Source organism: Theobroma cacao, chromosome 7, assembly GCF_000208745.1.
Source record: "Theobroma cacao cultivar B97-61/B2 chromosome 7, Criollo_cocoa_genome_V2, whole genome shotgun sequence".
Lineage (NCBI taxonomy): Eukaryota > Viridiplantae > Streptophyta > Magnoliopsida > Malvales > Malvaceae > Theobroma > Theobroma cacao.
The window spans coordinates 8,896,569-8,919,772 of NC_030856.1; the positions used below are offsets into that span (position 1 = coordinate 8,896,569).

Below are 23,204 nucleotides of genomic sequence, written 5' to 3' on the forward strand. Positions count from 1 at the left end.
TAAATAAAATATTAATATTTTTAAAAATAAATAAATATTAATATTGAAATTATCAATTATTAATATTTTAAATAAATTATCAATTATTAATATTTTAAAAATAAAATAAAATAAAAAATTAATCATAATAATATTTAAATTAAATAAATGTTAATATTTAAATGATTTATTATTAATATTTTAATTAAATTCTAGATTATTAATATTTAAAAAATCTAATAAAATAAAATGTCATATAAATAATAAAGGATGTTTTTGTCTTTTTATTTTCTATTCTTTTCTTATTCCCAAATTATTGTTACCAACCAAACACTACAATAAGTCATAATAATTATTCCTGTTCTATTCTTTTTGTCATACCAAACTAAGTAATAACTATTCTATTCTATTCCCACCTCATTCAATTCCCACATAATAACTATTCTATTCCATTCCTGTCTATTTCGCCAATCAAACGTACCATTAGAGTTCGATGACTGCTTTATTGAAAGTAGGAATTTGCTTTCGGTTACTCATGGCCAGTTTTTTCCTTGTCTTTTTCGATCGGAACTGCTGCCTCCAACAAACTACATGGGGTCTTTCTTCGAAAGAGAATTCGACGACTCCAAGTCAATACCCAACTCAATTATTAAGCTACCCTCACAAACTTCTTTAACCTTCACACAACAAAAATACATCTCTTTTCCACGTACTTCAATCTCCATTTTGATTTCTCTCTTTCTTGCTTGAGCATAACAATCATGTCTTTTGTTTGGGAGGCTGCTCTCACAGCTTTCTTTGATGTGTTGTTTGGCAAGTTATCCTCTTCTGATTTCCTCGACTTTGTCACTAAAAAGCAGGTCCGCAAGGAGCTCAACGAGTGGGAAACGATGCTGCGGGATATCCGTGCCGTGCTTGATGATGCAGAGGGGAAGCAGATGAAGGATCAGTCTGTGAAGAACTGGTTGGCCGAGCTTCAAGACTTGGCTTACGATGTTGATGACATTTTGGACGAGTTTGCCACTGAAGCTTTAGGGCGCAAGCTGACATCCTTGGAGGAACCTCAAGGCATCAAAAATAAGGTACAAAAGATCATTCCTACTCGTTTATTCTTTCCAAAAACTTTCATGTTTAATAAGAAGATGATACACAAGATTAAAGAGATCAGTGCTAGAATGAATCGTTTGGCCACAAAAAGAACTCACTTGGGATTGGGAGGCATTAATGAGGGAGCAAGGCCCAACATAATGACACAAAGTCAGCCTACTTCTGTGGTGGATGAAACTAAGGTGTACGGCAGGCAAGAAGAAAAGGCAGCATTACTTGAATTGCTTTTGAGCAATGATGGCACTGGCAATGAAGCTTCTGTGATTCCCATCATTGGCATGGGAGGAATTGGCAAGACAACTCTTGCACAACTTCTCTACAATGATACTCGTATAGAGAATTCTTTCGAGTACAAGGCGTGGGTATGCGTTTCCGAAGATTTTGATGCCGTTAGCATAACAAAGAGAATTCTACGGTCAATCAATCGTGGTTGTTGTACCGATGATAATGATCTCAATTTACTTCAAGTTGAGTTGAAGAAGATGCTGGCTGGGAAAAAGCTTTTGCTTGTCCTGGATGATATCTGGAACGAGAATTATCTGGAGTTGACCAACCTACTTTCTCCATTTGGAGTTGGAACCAAAATTCTCGTCACAACACGGAGTCACAATGTTTCTTCTATTATGGGCACTGTTAAAGCTTACCCACTACAACAGTTATCAGAGGAGGATTGTCTATCTGTATTTACTCGACATGCATTAAGAGCAAATGATTTTAGTGGGCATCCTGAATTAAAAGAAGTTGGGGAAATTATAGTGAAAAAGTGCAAAGGCTTACCTTTGGCAGCTAAAGCCATTGGTGGTTTACTACGCACTAGCCTGGACTATGAGGCATGGAAAGGTATATCAGAGAGTGAGATATGGGGCATACCAGAAGAGAAATGCAGCATAATTCCAGCTCTACGATTGAGCTATCATCATCTTCCTTCACATTTGAAGCGATGCTTCACATATTGCTCTATACTCCCTAAAGATTATGAATTTGGGGAGGAAGAGATAACCTTGTTATGGGCAGCAGAAGGTTTTCTACAGGGAGCAAGCCCTAAAACTGAAATTGATGACCTAGGTCGTCAATATTTTCGAGATCTAGTATCAAGGTCATTTTTTCAAACATCTACTAGAAACAAATCTCGATTTGTAATGCATGACCTTGTCAATGATCTAGCTCAATCGGTTGCAGGAGACATATGCTCCAAATTGGAGGATGATAAGCAAATGAGATTTTCAAAACGTACCCGACATTCATCTTATATTAGTGGCCGATACGACGGAATGAAAAAGTTTGAAGCCTTTGATCAAATGAAGCATCTACGTACCTTTCTATCATTGTTGGGGTTGTCGTGGACACGTGAAGTTGATTGTTATTTAAGTAATAATATCCTCACTGATTTATTGCCCAAACTTAGATACTTAAGAGTTCTTTCTCTGAAAGGGTATTGGAATATTGAGTTACCAAATCTTTTTCAAGAGTTAAGACATTTGCGTCATCTAGATTTTTCTTATTCTAAAATTAAAAGTCTACCTGATTCAATATGCACCCTTTATAATCTAGAAACCTTATTATTACATGGGTGTTACAATCTTGAAAACCTACCGTCAAATCTACAATTTCTAGTCAACTTGAGTGTTCTCGACATCACTTGTGCAATTTCAATGAACAAGATGCCGTTTGAAATTGGTACCTTAACCAATCTTCGAAGACTATCTGATTTTGTTTTGGGCAAAGGTGATGGACATCAAATACAAGAGATGAAGAATTTGTTAAATCTCAAGGGTAAGCTTTGTATCTCAGGGTTAGAGAACGTTGTTAAAGCTCAGGACGCATGGGAGGCTAAGTTGATTGATAAGTCAAGCCTTGAGACATTAGAACTAAAGTGGAATACAGAATTTGATAATAATAGAAACAAAGAAGTCGAAGAAGAGGTGTTGAATTTGCTTGAACCTCACAAAAAGCTTGAAAAGCTCTTCATTCAGAATTATGGTGGTACAAAATTTCCAATTTGGATGAATTCTTTATTACAAAATTTATCGTCTTTGGTTCTCAAGGGCTGTAAAAATTGTGTATCACTGCCATCACTTGGAAAATTACCATTGCTGAAGAATCTTTCTATTGCTGGAATGGATGAGTTAAATAAAGTTGGCATTGAGTTCTACGGGGAGAATCACTCAAATGCATTTTCCTTGTTACAGAGTTTGCGCTTTGAGAATATGCCAAGATGGAAGGAATGGGACTTGGTTGATGAACAAGTTGGGAAATTCCCTAGCCTCATCGAGCTTTCCGTCATAAACTGCCCTCAATTGTTGGGAAGGTTGCCTAACCAGCTTCGTTCCTTAGAGAAGCTTGAAATTCATGAGTGTGCACAAATGGTGGTTTCACTTTCAGACCTTCCAAAGCTGTCCGAATTAGAAATAGATGAGTGTGCAGAGTTGGTGCTTACAGATGATGCAGACTTTCCTTCACTAAAAAAAGTCGATCTTTCAAATGTTGTAAAGTTTTCTACTCCAACAGAAAGGCTGGTATCAACATCAACAACATTGGAGTACTGTGGGATTTATAATTGCAAGGGATTGACATATTTATCGATAAAGAAGTTGGGACTATTGAGATGTGTTCGTAAATTGGAAATTTTAAAATGTCCACAACTTGTACTGTTAGAGCCAGATGAGTTAGAGGAGGCAGAAGAGGAGCTGTTTCAAATTGGAAATCTTTGCAATATTGAATCTTTGATAATATGGGAAAATGATCTCAATATGGAATCATTGAGAATAAGAAAGCATTTTCTCGCATTTGTTACAGAGATGGGAATTGACGACTGCCCAAACATAGTTTGTTTTGCAAAGAACAACTTACCCCCGCTTTTGAAAAAGTTAAGGATTGAAAGTTGCGACAATTTACGATGTTTGGTGGATGAAGGAGAAAATATAAGCATCAATAACATATCTCCTCTTGAGCTGTTGGAAATTGTGGGTTGTCCGTCTCTACTATCATTAAGCATCAGTAACATATCTCTTCTTCAGCATCTGCGAATTAAAGTGTGTCGGTCTCTAAGATCAGTAAGCATCAGCAACATATCTCCTCCTCTTAAGCATTTGGAAATTAGAGACTGTGGGTCTCTAATATCATTAAGCATCAGTAACATTTCTCTTCTTGCGCATTTGAATATTGCAAATTCTCCATCTTTAATATCATTATCATTACCTGATACGCTTCAACATCTTAGACTTGGGTACTGCCCAAAGCTAGCTTCCTTATCAGAAAGTGGCAAGTTACCCATAGGGCTTAAACAGCTTGACCTTTCTAGCTGCCCAGAGCTCGAATCCATTGCAGAAGCAATTGACAAAAACACTTGTCTTGAATCTATTGGGATCCGGGGGTGTGGTATTAAATCTTTACCGCAAGGATTTGACAAGCTCAACCATCTTCAGAGTATTACAATTCGTAAATGTTCAAATCTAGTCTCGTTGGAAGGGTTTTTGCCCACCACCAATTTGACTAACCTTTGGATCTCTAATTGTGAAAATTTGCGAGCCCTGCCCAATTGCATGCACAACCTCACCTCGCTTCAAGAATTGGTGGTTGATAATTATTTTTCAGGAGATCAGATATCCATTCCAGAAGGGGGCATCTCTAACAATGTGACATCACTTACAATCTCAGTACCAAGAAATTATGAGTTTCTACTTGAATGGGGATTGCATAAACTCAGCTCTCTTAAAACACTTACCGTTACTGGTAGAGGATGTCCGAATATGGTGGCGTTTCCCCCAGAGGAGATAGGAATGATGCTGCCTTCCTCTCTCATCAAATTGAACATTCACGCTTTCAAAAATTTGAAAAGCCTATCCTCTAAAGGCTTTCGAAACCTCACCTCTCTTCATCATTTGTACATCTTCTCTTGCCCTAAGCTCACATCTCTTCCTGAAAAAGACACGCTTCTTTCGCTTTTGGAGTTTCGCGCTAAGTATTGTCCATTGTTAGAGGAAAAGTACAAAAAGAACAAAAGACGAGAGTGGTCCAAGATAGCCCACATACCTTGCATTAGTATTAATGAGAGGTGGTAAAGTAGAAGTCAACTATGAAAGTCACAGGTATGAAACCATTTGAAACGTACGAAAATTTAGAAGCTTCTTATTTTTAACAACAAAATGAAACTAATTATAATATTATTTTTGTCATCGTTGATTATTTGCAAGCAATTTAAAAGCTTTGGAAGGTAACTTGGCGAGAAACTTGCTTCTCACTTTCATCAAAAATGGCAAAATCAGTGTGTAAATTTGAATGATTGGTTAGTAGTCTCATGCTCATACAACTTCAACAGTCTTGGAATAGGGCATTTCAAAAGATCATTTCATGGAAAAGGGTGGACCCACATCGGTTTTCTTGGGCCTTGTACGTTGATTTCGTTTTCTTTTCTGACCTATGAAAGTACCGCAGATGTTGATGAATGGAGCGGTCAGTTAATTCTCTACAACTTCATCTACATTTTTAGTGTTTGATCGATTTGATATTCTAATAAAATACTATTGAGATTTCTTCATTTCTATTATGATGAATTTGGTGTATTTTTTACAAATTCAAACTCTGCCAATTCTACTTTACTTGCCTATACCTGGAGTACATCCTTTATTATATTCTTATAATTTCACATCATTCTCATTTGATCTGTCTCATATAATTTCCCATACTCCATTCTATCTTACTTTTTCTAATTTGTTGGAGAAACTGCTTTATAAAGAAAAGAAAAGAGAGAAAAGGAATAGAAGATCACATATGTAGGTTACGTGCTCTATTGAATTCGTTAAGAAACTTTAATTTTCTGTTAGATTTCCATTATTACTTTTGATCTTTGATATTAACATGTTTAAGTCACTGTTCTGTGTGGAGGTGGATAGACTAACATCTCGTAGCCCTTCATTGATTATACCTTTCTAGTTTCAGCTGTATAGAAGAGATAGGCAATGTTGCTTACTTTTTGTACCTTGCTCGTTCTCAGGGATTTGCCAATCTGCGATTGTCTTAATTTTGCAATCCTTCTGTAAAAGTACTCGCTCTCTCACCTTTCCAACTATCTATTGCTTACTGTCCTCTGGTAAGTTCACAGTGCAAAAGCAAATGAAGGATGGTGCAGGTGAAGATCGCCTGCATGCCTTATGCTTGTGTCCATAACAGATTACTCATTATCAGAGAATAGATATATCACATCCCATTCAGGCTTTAACACAGGGTATGTAAATTAGAAATTTTCTTATATCTTTTTCTCTAAAAGAAATTCAAATAATTGATTAAATTTTGAATGATAACAAAGTGTTCATTTAATTGTGCATGCAGAAACCTGAACAAGAATCTGACGAAGGGAAGAATGAATTCTGGCCTCCAAAGGTAATTTGTTGACCTAATAATCAATACAATTAAGTGGTGAGATGTCATTAGGCAACAATGAAACAATCCCTCCTAAGTAAACCATTTTATGCATAACTTTTAAAAGTTTGTGTTGGAACACTCTCTAACCTTCATTCTCAACTTTCAGATTATCTAGGTACTTAGGGATGCATTTGATGTGCACTTAAAAAAAGGGAAAGGATTGCAAATAGAAATTTTAGTACTGCTGTAGTGGCCATTGTCACATACCAGTGAAAACCAAAACTTTACTTGACTTCATACGCATCCTGCAATTTAGACACCTTGCCATTAAAGCGATGTCATGAGTTAGAAAAGTTACCCTGAAAAATAGAAATTCTAGTCAAATTGCATCATCTTGACATTAGTCATACAAATTCAGTGAAAGCAATGCCCTTTGGAATTGGTACACTAACCAATCTTTAAAAACTGTCTAATTTTGTTTTAGGTGAAGGTGGCGGATATCCGATATGAGAGATGAAGAATTTGTCGAATCTCAAGGGTGAGATTTCTATTTCAAGATCAGGGAACATTGTTAAAGCTCAAGATGCATGGGAAGCTAAGCTGATTGATGCTCAGGCCTCAATGAGTTAGAGGTGGAGTTCAACTTTTGATAACAATGCAAGAAATAAAGAAGTTGAAGAAGTGGTTTTCAACTAGTTGAATTATGGCTGTCTTGGCTGCATTGCTGCCACAGGGGATTACTTCTACACATTTGGAAACCAGCTTGGTTGGATTCAGGGTCAGTTTACTTTCTGCTTACCATATGTTTGATTATTTTCCTTTGGTCATTTGTGCGCTTGCTTAGTTTGTGTTTCTTAGTTATGTTTGACTTTTTTAATCTTTCACCATACCTTATAATGACAGTTTATGCCACATTAGTTGAAATATTTTATGTTTAGTTTATTTTTAAAAGCAATGTATCAGATGGTGGGAGCAGTTGAAGATATTTTTGGTCACTGTCCTGATTATATAAATATGTATTCTCTTAATGAAAAGTGATGTATGAAGAGTTAAAGTTCTGGCATTTTTTGAGTTTTGTTTTTCTTCTTTGTTTTCCAGCAAAATTTGGTCTCTTCATCGAGAGTTTAGTCTGCAGATCTTTAAGTTTTTTTTCTATCCAACAGAAACCAAAGATAACATTTCTTTTATCTCTGTCTGCCCATACTCCATACCAAGGATAACACTTGTTTTTCTCTGTCTGTCCACACAAAACCAAGAATAACACCTCATTTTCTTGGTACAAAATCTTCCAAAATTTACAGCAGCAGAAACTAAAGTTTTTGCTTCTACCTTCTGCTGCTTCTCCTTGGGTAGCCTTGGACAAGTAATGTGAGTAGCCACTAAAGCCAAGAGAACTTTCTTGCTCGTCATAAAGAGCTAAAAGCTCACCGTAAAAAATTATGGGACTACCAAATTTCCAACTTGGATAGTAGATTCTTCATTACAAAATTTGTTGTCCTTGAATCTCTTGCATTGTAAAATTGCAGATCATAGCAGCAATTGGAAAATTATCACTGTCGGAATGTCTTTGCTTTGAAGGAATGGCTGGGGTGAATAACGTTGGTGTTGAGGTCTACGGAGATAATCAATCAGATGCATTTTCAACATTAGGAAGTTAGAGCTTTGTGAATCTGCCAGAATGGAAGGAATGAGGCTTCTGTGCAGTTGATGATCTGGTTGTGAAATTCCCCAATGTCTGCATTCTTTCTATCATTAACTGCCTCAATTGTCAGGAAGGTTGTCTAACTGTCTTGATGTCCTAAAACTACTTGAAATTCGCAGGTGCCTGCCGTTGGTTATTTCAATTTCTCAGTTTCCAATGCTGGTGTTATTAGATGTAGGTTGGTGTCAAGAGTTGGTGCTCAGAGGTTATGTTAACATTAAATCAATGGATATAGTCAATCTTTCAAATATTTTAAAATTTTGTACTCTGGCAGAGAGGCCGATGTCAGGATTTACAAATTTGGAATGTTGGATGATTGATAGTTGCAAGGAACGTACATGTCTAACATAAAAGGAATTGGGATCACTTGGGAGCCGAATGTCTCTCACTTGGCTCAGAATTTTGAATTGTTCACAACTTTTACTTGTGTCATTACAGCCAGAGGAAGCAGAAGAGGAACATTTGCAACTTGACAGGATTTGCAAGTTTGAATGTCCAACTATTATGAAATGTGAACTTCAAAGGCTACCAAAGGTCTTGCATTTGGTCACGTTCTTTGCAGATATACAGATTGCTAGTGGCAAAAGAATGGTTTCTGTTTTAAAGAATAACCTGCCTTCAACTTGAAGAAGATTGAGGATTAAAGATTGCAAGAATTTATAATGTTTGGTGGATGAAGAAGAAGATACTAGCACAACTTCACCTCACTTAAGGCAGTGATGTTTGTTGGCTATTCAGCTAACATATCCTTTCCAAAAAAGGATTTCCCTACCAACCTAACATCACTTAACAATGGAGCACCAATATTTGTAGGTCACTACTTCAATGGGGATTACATAGACTCAGCTCTTTCAAAAAAACTGTTCATTAATGGTGAAGAATGTTAAGATGTGGTGTTGTTTCTGCAAGAGGAGATAGGAATGATGCTGCCTTCCCCTCTCAGCGATGTCACAATAAGTGACTTCAAAAACCTGAAATTGCTATCCTCCGAGGGCTTTCAAAACCTCACGTCTCTTCAGTCTTTAGAGATCAGTGATTGCTCTAAGCTCACATCCCTTCTAGAAAAAGACATGCTTCTCTCGCTTTGCCATCTTCAGATTGATGATTGTCCTTTGCTAGAAGAACGGTGCAAAAGGGATAAAGGACATTCCTTATGTCCAAATCAATAAGGAACAAAATTATCCCAAAGAAGTTGAAATCTTGAAATTGAAAGTCAAAAGGTGTTAACCATTTGAAAGATAAGCCAGATAATTGAATTCTGATTATTTATGCATTTAATTTTTTTAGATATATAAAGATAATAGTATTTTTAATATGTTATTGTTGATAATTAATTTACAGCCACATTTGAGGCTTGAAAGCAACAAAGTGCGGTTGGTATATATAGCTCTATTGAAAGATCAGGTACAAGCTTCTCATTTTTTTCCATTTCACTTGCACTTCAACATAGCATGCTCAACAATCTGCAACATTTAACCATAAAAACACTTATGCTCCTCTAACTTCAGGTATCTCTAAACAGCTCTGGGTGTGAATTTGTTGATTCGTCATGTTGACTTATGAAACTGATTAAAAAGATCAAGGATGAAAGGTGAGTTGATTTTCCTCTGCTTTTATATGTCATGTACATTGAAGAATTGAAAAGCAATTATTAAAATATATACGCAGTTTCATGGACAAAATTGTGTTTTAATTTTTGAAAAGTTATATATATACTTACCTTGTGAAAGCGCTAGTTGTTCATACAGAAGCATAATTGTTTTGATTTCAGGAGATTGCTCCTTTGTTAAAGAAAATTTAAGTCTCTCTCTCCTTTTCTATGTTATCAATTTTCTCTGCAAGTGATTACTTTAAACCATGCCAATTATGCTTCCCTTGAGTATGTTGAACAGTGAATTACTTTCGTTTCCTTTAGTTTTTTAATGTTCATGTTTAGTTCTTTGCTTTCTGAGTTTATTGAGAGAATGTAGAGGAAGAGAATAAATTTCATCGATAAAATTCTAATTTTGTGTTGGATATTCCATCTCAGAGGAGTGTGTCCCCGCCAACTAAATGTTACTTCGGATCTCTGCTGCTAAAATCTGTATACCATTATCGCATTGGGGAGTGCACATACAAATCTGTTGTGGACTTTCCCATTGGTGGTAATGATGCCGCCGGCCACCTTTCAAACTTTCCTTGTCATCAAGAAGTCCCCTAATTTGGAATACCAGCACTGCAAGAGCTTTCAGAACCTCTCTTGCTCAAAGGTTTTTATACTTAATTGCCTTAATCTATAAAAAGGGAATTAAAGATGAAGTGGTTAAAAGATAGCTCCTGTGCCTCATGTATTAATAACAGATTACTTATAAGCCAAAAGAGGAGCAGTGAAAACTAGTTGTTTTTCATAGAAAAGGAGCAAAAAAAGCAGAATATACCATGCTTGTAATTCAATCCTAGGTATGTCAATGGGAAAATCCTCTCTTCTTTTCCTCTTTGAACAATTATTTAAAACTTGTATGATCACCAAGTTTGATATACTTGTACATACAGAAGTCTGAACATGATTATGAAACACCAGGGATGAATTCAACCTCCAGTTCTAATATATCGGCCATAAAATCAATGCAATGCAGAGGTGAGCTTTTATATATTGGACTATGTTAAGATAACATGCCTCACCAATGGAAACAATCCCTCCTTCTAAATGATTTATGCATGTATAATTCTATTTTCGTATTGAATTTCCATTAGCAGTCACATAATAATGTTTCCACACCCACCGAATATTACTTATTAGGCACAGAAGGGAAACGGTGAGAATCAGAGAAAATACCATGCTTGTAGATAAATGGTATGTCAATTGGAAAATACTCCCTTTTGTTTTACACTTCGATAATAATTAATTAAAGTTTTTATGCTAACCAAGTTTTAGTCTAGTTGTACATGCAGAAATTTGAGCATCAGTAGGCACCAAGGATGAAATTTAACCTCCAGTTGTAATCTTTTGACTATATAATCAATTCAAAGAAGAGGTAAGCTTTATAAGGCTACCTTAAGATAATATGCCTGAGCAAGGAACATCCCTTATGCTAAATAACCTTATGCGTATCTTTGGAGCTATTAGTTACTCATCTTCATTCTCAATAGTGTGACCCTCATTTGCAATAGGTTTAAGTAGATGATCTCTTATTGAAATTACATTGCATTTCTCAAGTAATGTGTAGAATTATTTTTTCACACAACAGTTGTACAACTTGGCACACTGAGATTCAAAGAGCTTATGTAACAGCTTGCATGGCTCTTTATGCCAAGCTTTTTCTGCTTCTAATATTACACATTTACGATATCCTGCATGCTGGTTTTTCAGCCTTCAGCACTAATCTCTCTATGTCAATCCCAGTGAATCTTAAATGCCTCCAAATGAGGTAACAAGTGTCACTAGTGGCCGCACCAATGTTAACATACATTATTGCGACATGTCATCACCAAAGGAGCGATCCATGTCATTGAGAGTCAAGATTATCTTTTCTAACACTATGAATCAGTTGGGTAAGAGCAACTTCTTAAAAATTTGCTCTTCATTTATCATTTCTCTTTTGCAAAGAAACTTCTTCAATTTCATCAGTAGTATTATCACCGATAGATTCATACTAATCCCCTATAAATTTTATAGATAGACTTTGTAATGTGCCATAAACTAGTTGAGCTTCAGTTTTCTTTTTCTTTTTCATGATTATGCTATAAAAAGTTTGTATACTATGGTATTGGAACCTAAGGATTAATTTTCTTGTGCTTTTGAATTGAGATTATGAGATGTATAATAGATTCAAGCTCAATGTTAATCTCTTTTTCCTAGTCTTCGTCCTTTCTCCATTATCTTCTTCTTTGGCAAATAAAGAGATCCAACAAATTTCAATGCAGGAAATAAACTGAATTTTTATGGCTATCATCTGATGGATGTTAAGCCATAAGCTTCCATGCATTGCAGCATGATCAGGCCTTACATCTTGTTTTGTCACTGATAGCAATCTAACTTCTCTGTCACTGGGCTGTGGCCATGCTTAAAATTTCTGCAGATCAAAACACTTATTTCCTTTTATTGGATATGTATAGTGCATGCCTTCATTTTGTATAATCAGTAATGTTCTTTGGCTTTTCAGAAGGTGCTTGTCTGTGTCATCCCTGTGCCAAAAAGGAGTGTTACAATGGTAGAAGATAGTTTTGATGCAAGATGTTCTACAAATGTTTTACCTCTGTTGGTGCCTCATCCGTAGTCCCACGTAAGTCTCATGAATGGCTGGGAATAGCTAGGTTATTTTATTGTTTTTTTACTAGAATGGCAACATGATGTCATTGCCTTGCCCCTGAGGGTTCCACATTCTGAAGCCCTCCCTTCATGAAACTTCATGCAAAGTATCACTGGTGCATAAAAGATATTAAAAATATTATAAATGTTTGTGTAAATTGTTTGACCAGGTGTCACAACCAAAGAAGCTGAACATCAAGTTTCCAACTAGTTAGTGTCAATTTTTTTATATTGCTAGTTATTCTGTTTTTTCTTCTTGGTATGTTATATACATTCATTAATATTGGGAATTTGGACCTATGCATTCTTTCAACCTGATATTTTACTGTAAAAGAAATGCCAATATTGTACAAAGAAAATAGGATTAAGTTTATATCATGAGCATGGATAACGGATGTGGGCGTGATAACTTGTCAAGTCACCATTATAAAATTCTTGAAAGCATTGTGATTTGCGACCATGCTGCCATTGTTGGCATTTTTGTTACTGTGGATTATGGTGATGATTAAACTCATAATTATGGCAATTTTTTCTAACAGGGTGCTCGTTATCCATCATTTTATGAAGCAATTGATGGTTTGTGCAACAGCTACTGAGGCAAGAGTAAAGTAGAATGGATTGTTGTGACAAATTATGACCTGGCATTACCATGAAGTTTTCTACGGCACTAATTCATGGGATATAAAAGGCTGATGAAGTCTCTAGGTCACTTGTACCTACTTTCCCTACATTATTTTTGTTATACATTCTTTTAGGGAAATGAAAAGGGGGGTAAGAGGGGGGATGCTAATTGGTATGTCAATAAAGTTTTTCACTGTTTGCTAAAGGATACTTATTTGTATTCAGGTGATGTGTCCTAACCAGGTAATGGTTATGCAATCAGGGAGCTAATCTCTAGGATCAAAACACAGAAATTCTATTATAGCCTCCTGGTGAGATTTTGGCTTTGCTATATGATTTTTACTTCATCGTTTCATATAATAGTTCACACATATCTGTCTTATTTCTAAAGCATATCTCCAATTATATTTACTTGCATCTAGTTGATGTCAGCAGAATTTTAGAACTCATCTTGAGTTTCAAAAATGTACTAGTTTTAACTATGTCTGACCATATACAATAAATAATGAGATAGCATACTAGGGGATTCTGGGAAGAGTGAAGTATACTTTAGATATATTTATTATTGTTGTCATCAAATGTCTGAAAATATTTGAATTTTTCACTTTTTGTTTATAGCTCCTGAGAAAAGGAAATGAGTGCCAATAGTAAAATCACCACATATTTGCAGAACCTGAGGTCTCCCAATTGGGAAGGTGGGCAACACCTCACTTCAGTTCCCTTTCTATATATAACTGTTAATTAAATTTTAATTTTAATACTTGAAAATGCAGAATGATAAGAAGTTATTAACCTTTCTTGGGAAGTAGATTGAATTCTGCTTTGGGTATGTAGGTATCATTTGTGTGCTTTTTGCTGCCACTGCCACCACTGCTGCTGCTACTTTCCCTTTTTTTCTTAGGTTACTCAGGTCTCTCTTATTTTGCTATGTACTGTAATTGTACGTAATCGATGCATTACATCATAAGTCCGGGAAGAGTCATGTCTAAAATGTAACCACAAGAATATTTTGGTGATGGCAGGTTCAGATACTCAGGTTCAAATTTCAATTTTCTTGCAGTTCTGGTGCAAGTTACTTTCTCCGATGATGCTATTCTGGTCTCATCCCCTCAGCATAAGATTCCTTTTGCAATGCTTGTGGGCTTTTTCTGGATTACTCTGGTGGTTTGCATCCTATTCTACTGCTTCTCCATTGCTAGTAAGATAAGAGGCTGGCTTTAATGCGAAAAGGAGGTGGGTGGATGAGATTATTTTTCTTTGTAGGCTTTGTTCTCTGCATTGGCGTAGAGCTTTGGCTGATGGCATCTTGTTTTCGGACTAAGATTCTGTGACTTGCTCCCCTTCCTTCTCCAGCAACATCTCTGGGGACCTGCTGGCTGCGGTTGAGTGTTAAGAAAATCCTCTGGCTCTATTCTAGCTTTGTTTTCTGGCCAAATTGGTGTGTTAGACTAATATTGCTGAAATATAATACTATATTTGCTTTGGAAATATTCTCTGAGGCAAGTTGGAAAGGGAAAAAGGTGCTGGTGGTTGAATCAGATTCGACGGTAGTTGTGCCTTGGGTGAAGAAGATTGAGGATTGCCCATGGAATTTGTGTGTTACCTTCAATTAGATTGATCCATATATTGCTGACATTGGTGAAGTCTCCTTTGGTAATATTTGTTGGAAGTTAATGGCCTTGCTCCCTCTTTAGTGTGTAGAACTGATATGTTCATGGCTTGGTGGTTCAGCAGGCTGTTATTTTATCTCCACCCTTTGGGCGCCATTCTACTAGGCCTGTTATTAGAGGTTTTATGCTGTGTATATTTTTACTCTTTTGGGTGTTATTTTAGTCTAGCGAGACTGCTTGTTATCCGTCTCCCAGGTGTTGTATTTTTCTTTCAGATTTCAATAACATCTCACCTCAACAGAGATTCAAAATTGGCATGTTATGAAGCATGTTGCCCTGTCAAATTTATCATTCGTTGATTGTCAATGGCATCCAGAAGAATTGAACAGTTGTTTGATGCCGTATCATATATAAGATTCAATGTTTGTATTTATAGAATTTCTGGAACTGTATGTGCAGTGTTGAAGGTTCAACCTAAAATGACCTGAACTTTACTTAATAAAACAAAAGCCAAATAAATGTCTTTAGAGTGCTTACTAAGGGTATTATAGTTGTTGCCCCAGTGGTCGCAAAAACTGAGTTCTATATGAAGGAAAGTTCCTGGTGGATGAGGCAATTTAGGGGTGGTGCCAAACAAATTGTTTAGAGGATCTAATCTAACAACAACAATCCAATATATAGGAACAAATCCTGCCGCCACAAGAATAATCTGTAGATCACAAGAGTCCAGAACTTTACTAATAAGTTTTTATATTGTAAACATTGATTGCATGGTTCATTCGTTAGGAACGAAAGAAACGCAATGCTTACACAAGAAAGCACCTGGAGAAGCTTGTGTTTGGTTTGTTTGGGATTAGCTGATGGATGCGATTGAAGCTCAGCAAGACAGCAAATCAGGTTTTTGCTCTGTTCCTTCTCTTTGCCTCTTTAGATGCATAAAAGTTAGCAGAAATAATTTAGAAACTTTCTTCTTTCCCCTTGTAGAAAGAGTGGGAGATGAAATTGAAGTTATGTAAGAATAAAGCTAAGAGACTAAGACAACCTCGCCATTCTGCAGCCCTCCTCCTTCCCAAACCAACAAAAAATAGTAAACGTTGAATGTTAAACTGATCTTTCTCTTTCTTTGAAGGTCAGATCTTCTGATAGTCCTCTGTATGAACCTGCCACTGTAGGATCAAGTACTTATGGGCACTGTCTCATAGGATTTATAGCCCAAACTAGAATTTTCACTCTCTTTTTCTGTGGTTGAAAAGATTAATTACACAAACAGTTAAAGTTTTCACGTCAGTTGGGTTCCTATCCCCAAGTTACAGTATCTAGGATATATAATACCATATCAGTCAGCCATAAGATTAAGGCCTAGAATTTTCACTACTGCAGCAATGAAATATATATGTCCACTTTTGCTTTTAACGTGTTAATAAACTTAAGACATACCAAAGCACCCTTCATTTTGTCTTAAAACCAATTCAGCAAATCATCTCTTATGGTATGATTGTATAATTAAACTACCATGCCATTTCAGAAATTGGAACACTTCTTCCAGATGAAGCTTCCACTGCCACTGATCAACTTTCAATGTTCATACCCGATAAGCGCTGGAAATGGTGGGTTCTTGTGGTACTCAACATTGCCTTTCTCTTGCTTGGTCAATCCGTTGCTGTCCTTCTAGGCAAATTCTATTTCAAACATGGACACAGTAAATGGCTGGGGGCACTTGTGCAAACAGCTGGATTTCCAGTCCTCTTTCTCGCACTGGTATTTTTTCCTTCCCCTAAAAACTTGCCAAGTATCTGCAACAACACAAGCCAGCCTTCACTTCTCAGTCTTATTTTGGTTTACTTTTCCCTTGGTTGTCTACTAGCTATAGACAACTTCTTGTATTCAGTAGGCCTTTGGTCTCTTCCAATTTCAACATATTCTCTCATTTGCGCAAGCCAATTGGTATTTAACGCGATATTTTCCTTGGTTATCAATTCTGAAAAGCTCACAATCCTAATACTGAAGTCGGTAACCCTTCTAATCATATCAGCTTCATTGGTTGCAATTCATCCTGATTCTTCTGAACGTGAAGCTGAGAAACATTCCGGAGGAAAGAAAGAACGTGTCATTGGTATCTTATGCACTGTTGGTGCTTCAGCAGCCTACGCTTTATTGCTTTCCCTTACACAATTTTGCTTCGAAAAAGTACTGAAGAAGGAATCATTTTCTGTTGTATTCGAAATGCAAATCTACACATCCTTGGTTTCTACTTTTGTTTGCATAGTGGGATTGTTTGCAAGTTCAGAATGGAAGAAGCTAAATTCTGAGATGGAGACATTTAAAGAGACATTTAAAAATGGGAGGGTGCTTTATGTCCTGAGTTTGGTTGGAGCAGCTTTAGCTTGGCAGATTTGTACAGTTGGGGTTGTGGGATTAATCTTTCTGGTGTCTTCTCTCTTCTCCAATTTTGTTAGTATGCTGTGTCTGCCATTTGTTCCTGTGGTCGGTGTGCTGTTTTATCATGAAAAAATGGATGGCATCAAGGTATTGGCCATGTTGTTGACAATTTGGGGTTTTGCTTCTTATCTCTACCAGCAATACCTTGATGATAATAAGCCAAAGGACAAAGAAACTGGTCCAACTCCAGGAATTGAAGAGTCCAAGCTTGATGGAAGTGCTGATGCGCTTGATGGAATTGCTGATAAGCTTGTCTGACCTGGAATTATAGTAAAAAGAGTTAGTGAACTGAAAAGAGCATTATGAGGTTGAAATCACTCTTTGTTTATTAGAAGCTCCTACTGAATGTATCTACAAGCTTCATATTACAACTTGTCTTGAAATTTTTAATTTGAAATTTCAGTTTTTTGGTTGTAAATATTTGTGTCAACTGTCACAGAAACTTAAACAAATATTGTTTCAGCAAAAATTTATTTAATTTGACCTAATTTTAACTTTTTTTGAAGTTTTCAAACCTACCATTTGCATGAACACCATAGAAGCAGATGTAGTGTGAAGGGAGATTTCGGACTTTGATGGATGATTCAACAAAAAGTGCCTAACTATCTTTGCCTTCACAGCTGTGTACATTTACTTTGCTTTATCCAAAAAAGATATGGATGCCTTATTGGCTTAAAGAAATTCCCAACCCCCACATAAATAGAAAAGGACAGCTGGTGGATTCTTCATGGTGACAGCATACACATTTCCATGTCAACTTAATCATTCTTCCGTACTCAAACCTTTTCTTTGATCTTAGCTTTACAAGTGAAACTATTTGAGTCATTAGGAGAATTGATATTATCACCTTATTATGAGTAGACATGATAATTTTATATACAACATGATAATACGATATGAACATAGTACGAGTTTAAGTGAATTTGGATTTAAGCTAAACGTGTTTCGTATAATAATTGTATTGACATAGTTAAGACACAAAACTCGCTGAACTCATCTAAGATATGTTTAAGGTATAGTTAGTAAATTGTGTTCTCGTGTACCCATATAACATATGACTTATTTATTATTTATTTATTTAATCAAGTTCACATGTTATGTAGACACGTTCAATACACGGTTAAAACTAATTTATTAATCTATATAAATATTAAGATTTTTATAATGATTAAAATTTATTGATATTGAATTTTATTATATTTAATAAATATTATGATATTTATAATTTTTTGTGGTAAATTTGAATAATATAATCATATATTATTTACACATATTTCAATTTAATTGTTTTAATCTTGTTAATCATATCAATAATGTAAACAGATTATAAATCATATAAATTTTAATTAAGTTAAAGTGTTGTGTAGTATAAAATTTAACCCCACACATTTAATAAACATGTTAGTTATGTCGTATCGTGTTACACATTTATTAAATGTATCCATGTACGTGTTTAAAATTCTGACACAATTAATTAATTGTGTCGTGTTTGTATTTACCAGTATAACTGTTAGTATCCTATGTTTACACAACATCATTAAGACACGAATAGACAAATTGTTAAATCTAATTATAAGTAGTTAGAATTTTGCAAGGGTGAGCAAATCGGTGGATTAAATGGTTTGATCCGTTATATCTAAGGACCAAATGAATCAAATATTTTTAAAAGACCAACCAAATATAAAAGAATACCAAATTGACCAAATATAAATTTGGTTCAATCGGTTCAATTTTGAATCAATGGACTAAAATTTTATAACTTCGTTTTTTGTATATTACAATACTAAAACTTATAAATTTCATCAATAATTATAAAATATACAAATAAATTAAACATAAAAACTAAAGTGATAACTAATAAAGTTATTAAGTGTAATTATATAAATAAAGTTTATTATAAATCATAATAATACTTATGTATAAATTAAATATATGTGTACATAATATATTATTTTATTATATACATATGAAATTAATAACACAACTTATAGATTATAATGTTTTAATTTTTATATCAAAATTTGTATAAATAATAACTAATTATAAATAATATGTTATAAAAACTAAAGTGATAACTAACAAAATTATTAAATGTAGTCGTATAAATAAAATCTATTATAAGTTGTAGTAATGATTATATATAAATTAAATATATGTATATATAATATATTACTTTATTATATATATATATATATAATTAATGACACAGTTTATATATTATGATATTTTATATTAAAATTTATATAAATAATAACTAATTATAAACAATATGTTATAAAAACTAAGGTGATAATTAATAAAGTTATTAAGTGTAATCATATAAATAAAATTTATTATAAGTTATAGTAATATTTATGTATGAATTAAATATATATAATATATTTATACAATTTATACATATTCATAACATTTTACATTACGATATTATTAAGGCATAATAATTATAACATATTAATATGTAAGATATTTACTATCATAAATTATAATATTAACATATAAATTATATCATTTAAATATATAATTTATAACTTCACATTAATACAGATCTATAAATAAATAAATATTTATAACTAATATTAAATTACTATGATTATAATTTGTCCACATACATATAATAAATTAATATATTTTAAGAATATTATTAATTTTTCATAATATATATATATATAAAATATTTTTATATATTAATATATATGTAATATATAAATTACTTTAATTTTTAGATAAATTGATCTAAAATTTTAAAATCAAAAACCAACTAAAAACCTAATTGGGTCAAATATTTTGATCAAACAACTCAATAAATCAATTAGACAGAACTATTTTACTTAAATCATATTTAATTTAAATGAATAATTGTTCGGATTTGATTTTAATCACTCCTGAATTTCGTACAAAGGGATGCCCCGGAGGAAAGGCTCAATGACTAAAGTAACAGTAGTAGGCGACAATCTTTACCCGTGAATCATAAATGGTTTAGACACGTGTCACGTAATGACACCGACCGCCACATATGCATATGACGTGGCCCCTCAAAATTCACGAGGAAATAGCCTCAGTTCCACCCGAAGGTGGAGTTGGCATGCGCCGAAACTTAAAATGTCAAAGAAAGCATACAGACATAAAGTGAGTTTGGTCGTTTCTCAGATGTATGCTAACCTGTGTGAAAATGTTGAATGAATAAATGAACACTGTCTTCAAGCTAGCTGTTCCCTGTTCACTTTTTGGTTGTCTGTTTTACTTTCATTTCCGGGTCCAACTGGTATTCCATTTAGAAGATTGTTCAAGCTTCTAAGCTCCAAGATTTCTACTTCTTTACATATCAGGAGTCTTCCTGGCAACTGGCAAGTTAGTGTTAGTTCACATTTTCCATCTTTGTATCATCACATTTCACTTTTATTTTGCTTAGTTTAATAAATGATTTATAGCTAGAGCTTGGTTTGTTGATTCTTTGTGCTAGGGTCAGAGCTCCATTGGATTTTTCATTGCCATGTTCCAAATTTGCTGTCTTCTTGCTTCTTTCTTATGTTTGAAAAGATAGGTGAGAGAGAGAGTCTTGAACACAATAATTCAAAGTTACTGTGTAAGAGTTGATTTGAAAATTTGGTAGCCAGCTTGCTCCTAATAATTGGGAGATGTTGCTGGTGAAGATGTATTTGGATGGTTGAACTGGGATTTTTAGTCTGAAACTCATTTTATCTTCTTAATGCACCTTGGTTACTGTCTATGGTGGGTTTCAAAAATTAAGGTTACAACTTCCAACAGTAGTGTGTGCTTTAAGAAATGTGTCAATGGTAGCTATTTGTTGTTTTTTCCCTGATTCTGCTGATAAAATTTCTATTCTGTTTAGATGATTGGCATCTCAAGAGAAGTGACTGTTACTTGCATGATGCTAATCCAAACAATTTTCAAGTTGGTTAATTCCCACCTTGCTTTGCAGAAATAAATGGCAAATGATCTGGGCATAGCATTTTACATCGCCATATGCTGCATTGCCTTTATTATATCGAAGATCATTCTTTGGATTCTCCTTTATAAGCGATGGAAAAGAAAGACGATGATTTATGAGGAAGGTTTCTCAGGTATTGAACCTTCTAAATGATTGACTTTTTTTTCCTATAATTTGACTTCTGATGAAGGTAAAAATGATGCTTTTTCTAACTTGGTAGCTTCTGGCATATGCATGAATGCAGGAGGGAAGATGGTGATGTTTAGGTCTCCAGTGTTGCAGTCTGTCTCATCTGATGTGTTGTTAAAGAAGACATTGAAGTTAAGCAACAAAGACATCATTGGTGCTGGAGGGTATGGTACAGTTTACAAATTAATGGTAAATGATACCATGGCCTTTGCTGTGAAAAGGCTAAATAGAGGAACTGAAGATAGAGATAAAGGATTTGAGAGAGAATTGGAGGCAATGGGGGATATCAAGCACCGCAACATTGTAACTCTTTACGGATACTACAGCGCCCCTCACTACAATCTTCTGATATATGAGCTAATGCCTAATGGAAGTTTGGATGCTTTTCTGCGTGGTATGCACATTTTTCCTTCAAATATTAGGTTTATCTTCAAGTTTTCAGCATCCATAATTGTCAAAGTTAAGAGGGTCTATAATTTTTCTTATTTTTTTAAAGAAAAGGAGGCAAAATTTCAAAACTATCAAAATTCCAGAAAGTTGGATTTTGTTGGAAGTTAAAAGATCAGACTTGATGCCCGAAGCACAAGATCAAAAGTTGCTGATAGATTAATCTGTGATGCAGGGAGATCAATGGACAGTAAGGTTTTGAATTGGCCAACAAGATATAAAATAGCATTAGGTGCTGCAAGAGGAATAGCATACCTTCACCATGATTGTATCCCCCATATAATCCACAGAGATATCAAGTCAAGCAATATATTACTGGATCAGAACATGGACGCTCGAGTCTCAGATTTCGGACTTGCCACATTGATGGAGCCAGACAAGACTCATGTTTCAACATTTGTGGCTGGAACCTTTGGATATTTAGCCCCAGGTACGACGAACAAAATTACAGTCATTCTTTTCATCTAGTTTTTGACTGTTTAACAACTAAACTTTGTTCTTCTGCAGAATATTTTGATACAGGAAGAGCAACAGCAAAGGGCGATGTTTACAGCTTTGGAGTTGTTTTACTAGAGCTTTTAACAGGAAAAAGGCCAACAGATGAAGCGTTTCTGGAGGAGGGAACAAAACTTGTTACATGGGTAAGTTCTCCAATATCATGAACATTTAATTTGACATAATTGTCCATTACTTGATAATGCCTACCTCCATTTAAATGTCCAATAAACTGGTGAAATTATCTCTTCCAGTCATTGGTTAAAAAGAGTTCATAAAATTCTTGTTATTTTTATCTGTATGCTATTCATCAGAGGCATTTTCTTCTGTGTCAACTGTCAAGTACATATTGGCTAAAGATTCATAGAAAATAGTTGTAAGAGTTTCTGATGTTCTGTTTCATTACCATCTTGAACAGGTAAAGGGAGTTGTTGAAGAAAGGAGGGAAGAATATGTGCTTGACAGTAGCTTAGGTTCTTGTCCTGTGGATGAGATTAACAATACTTTCAATGTAGCATTAATGTGCCTTGAAACAGATCCCTCCATGAGGCCTACAATGGCTGAGGTTGTTAAGATGCTGGAGCAGATAAAGTCGGAGAAAGCTGTTAATGATTGTTAACCTCACATTCTGTAGCCATCCAAAAACTCTTGTACATACAACATTTTTATCCTCTTTTCGCTCTTTTGGTTGAATAATAGTAAACAACTTCTTGTTGTTCTTAAGTTTGATGGGACCTATACAAGCTCTGATGCAGCTCTTGCCTTAACCAAGTCTCAGTCAAGAGCTTGTCCCAAAAATTTGGGGAAGACGAGAGAGAGAGAGAGAGAAAGAATCAACTTTCCCTGGAAGAAATGCAATGATGATATATCAAATTTGACATGACCAAATTTGTTATCGATGTTGCTATTTGGGTCACCGGAATGAAAACATGATAAGATATAAGTTGCCATAGTTTTGGCATGGCAGGGAATCTAGAAGGTTCAGTTTGTTCGAATGTTTTATCAGAAAGCAGAACC

General features: G+C 34.8%; 4 protein-coding genes across 10 annotated transcripts in view; all 4 read left to right on the top strand.

The window, feature by feature from the left end:
* Nucleotides 1-15,034, top strand: part of LOC18594455 (putative disease resistance RPP13-like protein 1) — a 55,491-nt gene extending 40,457 nt beyond the window's left edge. The window contains exons 9-21 of one of the 2 annotated variants that reach the window (XM_018124789.1): nt 9,511-9,553; nt 9,658-9,740; nt 10,179-10,398; nt 10,490-10,766; nt 10,929-10,982; nt 11,064-11,163; nt 11,532-11,680; nt 12,292-12,411; nt 12,977-13,142; nt 13,284-13,369; nt 13,677-13,753; nt 13,893-13,968; nt 14,081-15,034. The gene's annotated coding sequence lies outside the window, so the exon portion shown is untranslated. The remainder of the gene's footprint in view (nt 1-9,510; nt 9,554-9,657; nt 9,741-10,178; nt 10,399-10,489; nt 10,767-10,928; nt 10,983-11,063; nt 11,164-11,531; nt 11,681-12,291; nt 12,412-12,976; nt 13,143-13,283; nt 13,370-13,676; nt 13,754-13,892; nt 13,969-14,080) is intronic. The other variant, XM_018124791.1, reaches the window with a different exon arrangement.
* LOC108662770 (disease resistance protein RGA2-like) lies at nt 638-5,147 on the top strand. The gene has a single exon (XM_018124334.1). It carries the CDS (start codon nt 741-743, stop codon nt 5,145-5,147), a length of 4,407 nt encoding a protein of 1,468 aa, XP_017979823.1. The 5' UTR covers nt 638-740.
* On the top strand, nt 15,311-17,525 carry LOC18594457 (probable purine permease 11). Its single transcript, XM_018124882.1, has 2 exons — nt 15,311-15,565; nt 16,194-17,525. The coding sequence occupies exons 1-2, from the start codon at nt 15,529-15,531 to the stop codon at nt 17,363-17,365; spliced, it is 1,209 nt and encodes a 402-aa protein (XP_017980371.1). The 5' UTR covers nt 15,311-15,528; the 3' UTR covers nt 17,366-17,525.
* Nucleotides 20,264-22,914, top strand: LOC18594459 (receptor-like serine/threonine-protein kinase At1g78530). 6 transcript variants are annotated; one of them, XM_018124893.1, is made up of 6 exons: nt 20,264-20,461; nt 21,048-21,189; nt 21,301-21,639; nt 21,868-22,122; nt 22,200-22,333; nt 22,606-22,914. In XM_018124893.1, exons 2-6 carry the CDS (start codon nt 21,054-21,056, stop codon nt 22,804-22,806), a joined length of 1,065 nt encoding a protein of 354 aa, XP_017980382.1. In that variant the 5' UTR covers nt 20,264-20,461; nt 21,048-21,053; the 3' UTR covers nt 22,807-22,914. The 6 variants fall into 6 exon arrangements, with proteins under 6 accessions (XP_017980382.1, XP_007022084.2, XP_017980379.1 ...); XM_007022022.2 differs by having other exon boundaries at nt 20,264-20,455; XM_018124890.1 differs by lacking the exon at nt 20,264-20,461 and adding an exon at nt 20,480-20,648.

Excerpts from the sequence above, each read along its gene's own strand:
- LOC18594459 (XM_018124893.1), top strand. The coding sequence starts at position 21,054 with ATGGCAAATGATCTGGGCATAGCATTTTACATCGCCATATGCTGCATT. Across the intron at positions 21,640-21,867 it reads TTTGGATGCTTTTCTGCGTG|GGAGATCAATGGACAGTAAG; the intron begins GTATGCACATTT and ends TCTGTGATGCAG. Across the intron at positions 22,334-22,605 it reads GAACAAAACTTGTTACATGG|GTAAAGGGAGTTGTTGAAGA; the intron begins GTAAGTTCTCCA and ends CATCTTGAACAG.
- LOC108662770 (XM_018124334.1), top strand. The coding sequence starts at position 741 with ATGTCTTTTGTTTGGGAGGCTGCTCTCACAGCTTTCTTTGATGTGTTG.
- LOC18594457 (XM_018124882.1), top strand. The coding sequence starts at position 15,529 with ATGGATGCGATTGAAGCTCAGCAAGACAGCAAATCAG. Across the intron at positions 15,566-16,193 it reads TCAGCAAGACAGCAAATCAG|AAATTGGAACACTTCTTCCA; the intron begins GTTTTTGCTCTG and ends ATGCCATTTCAG.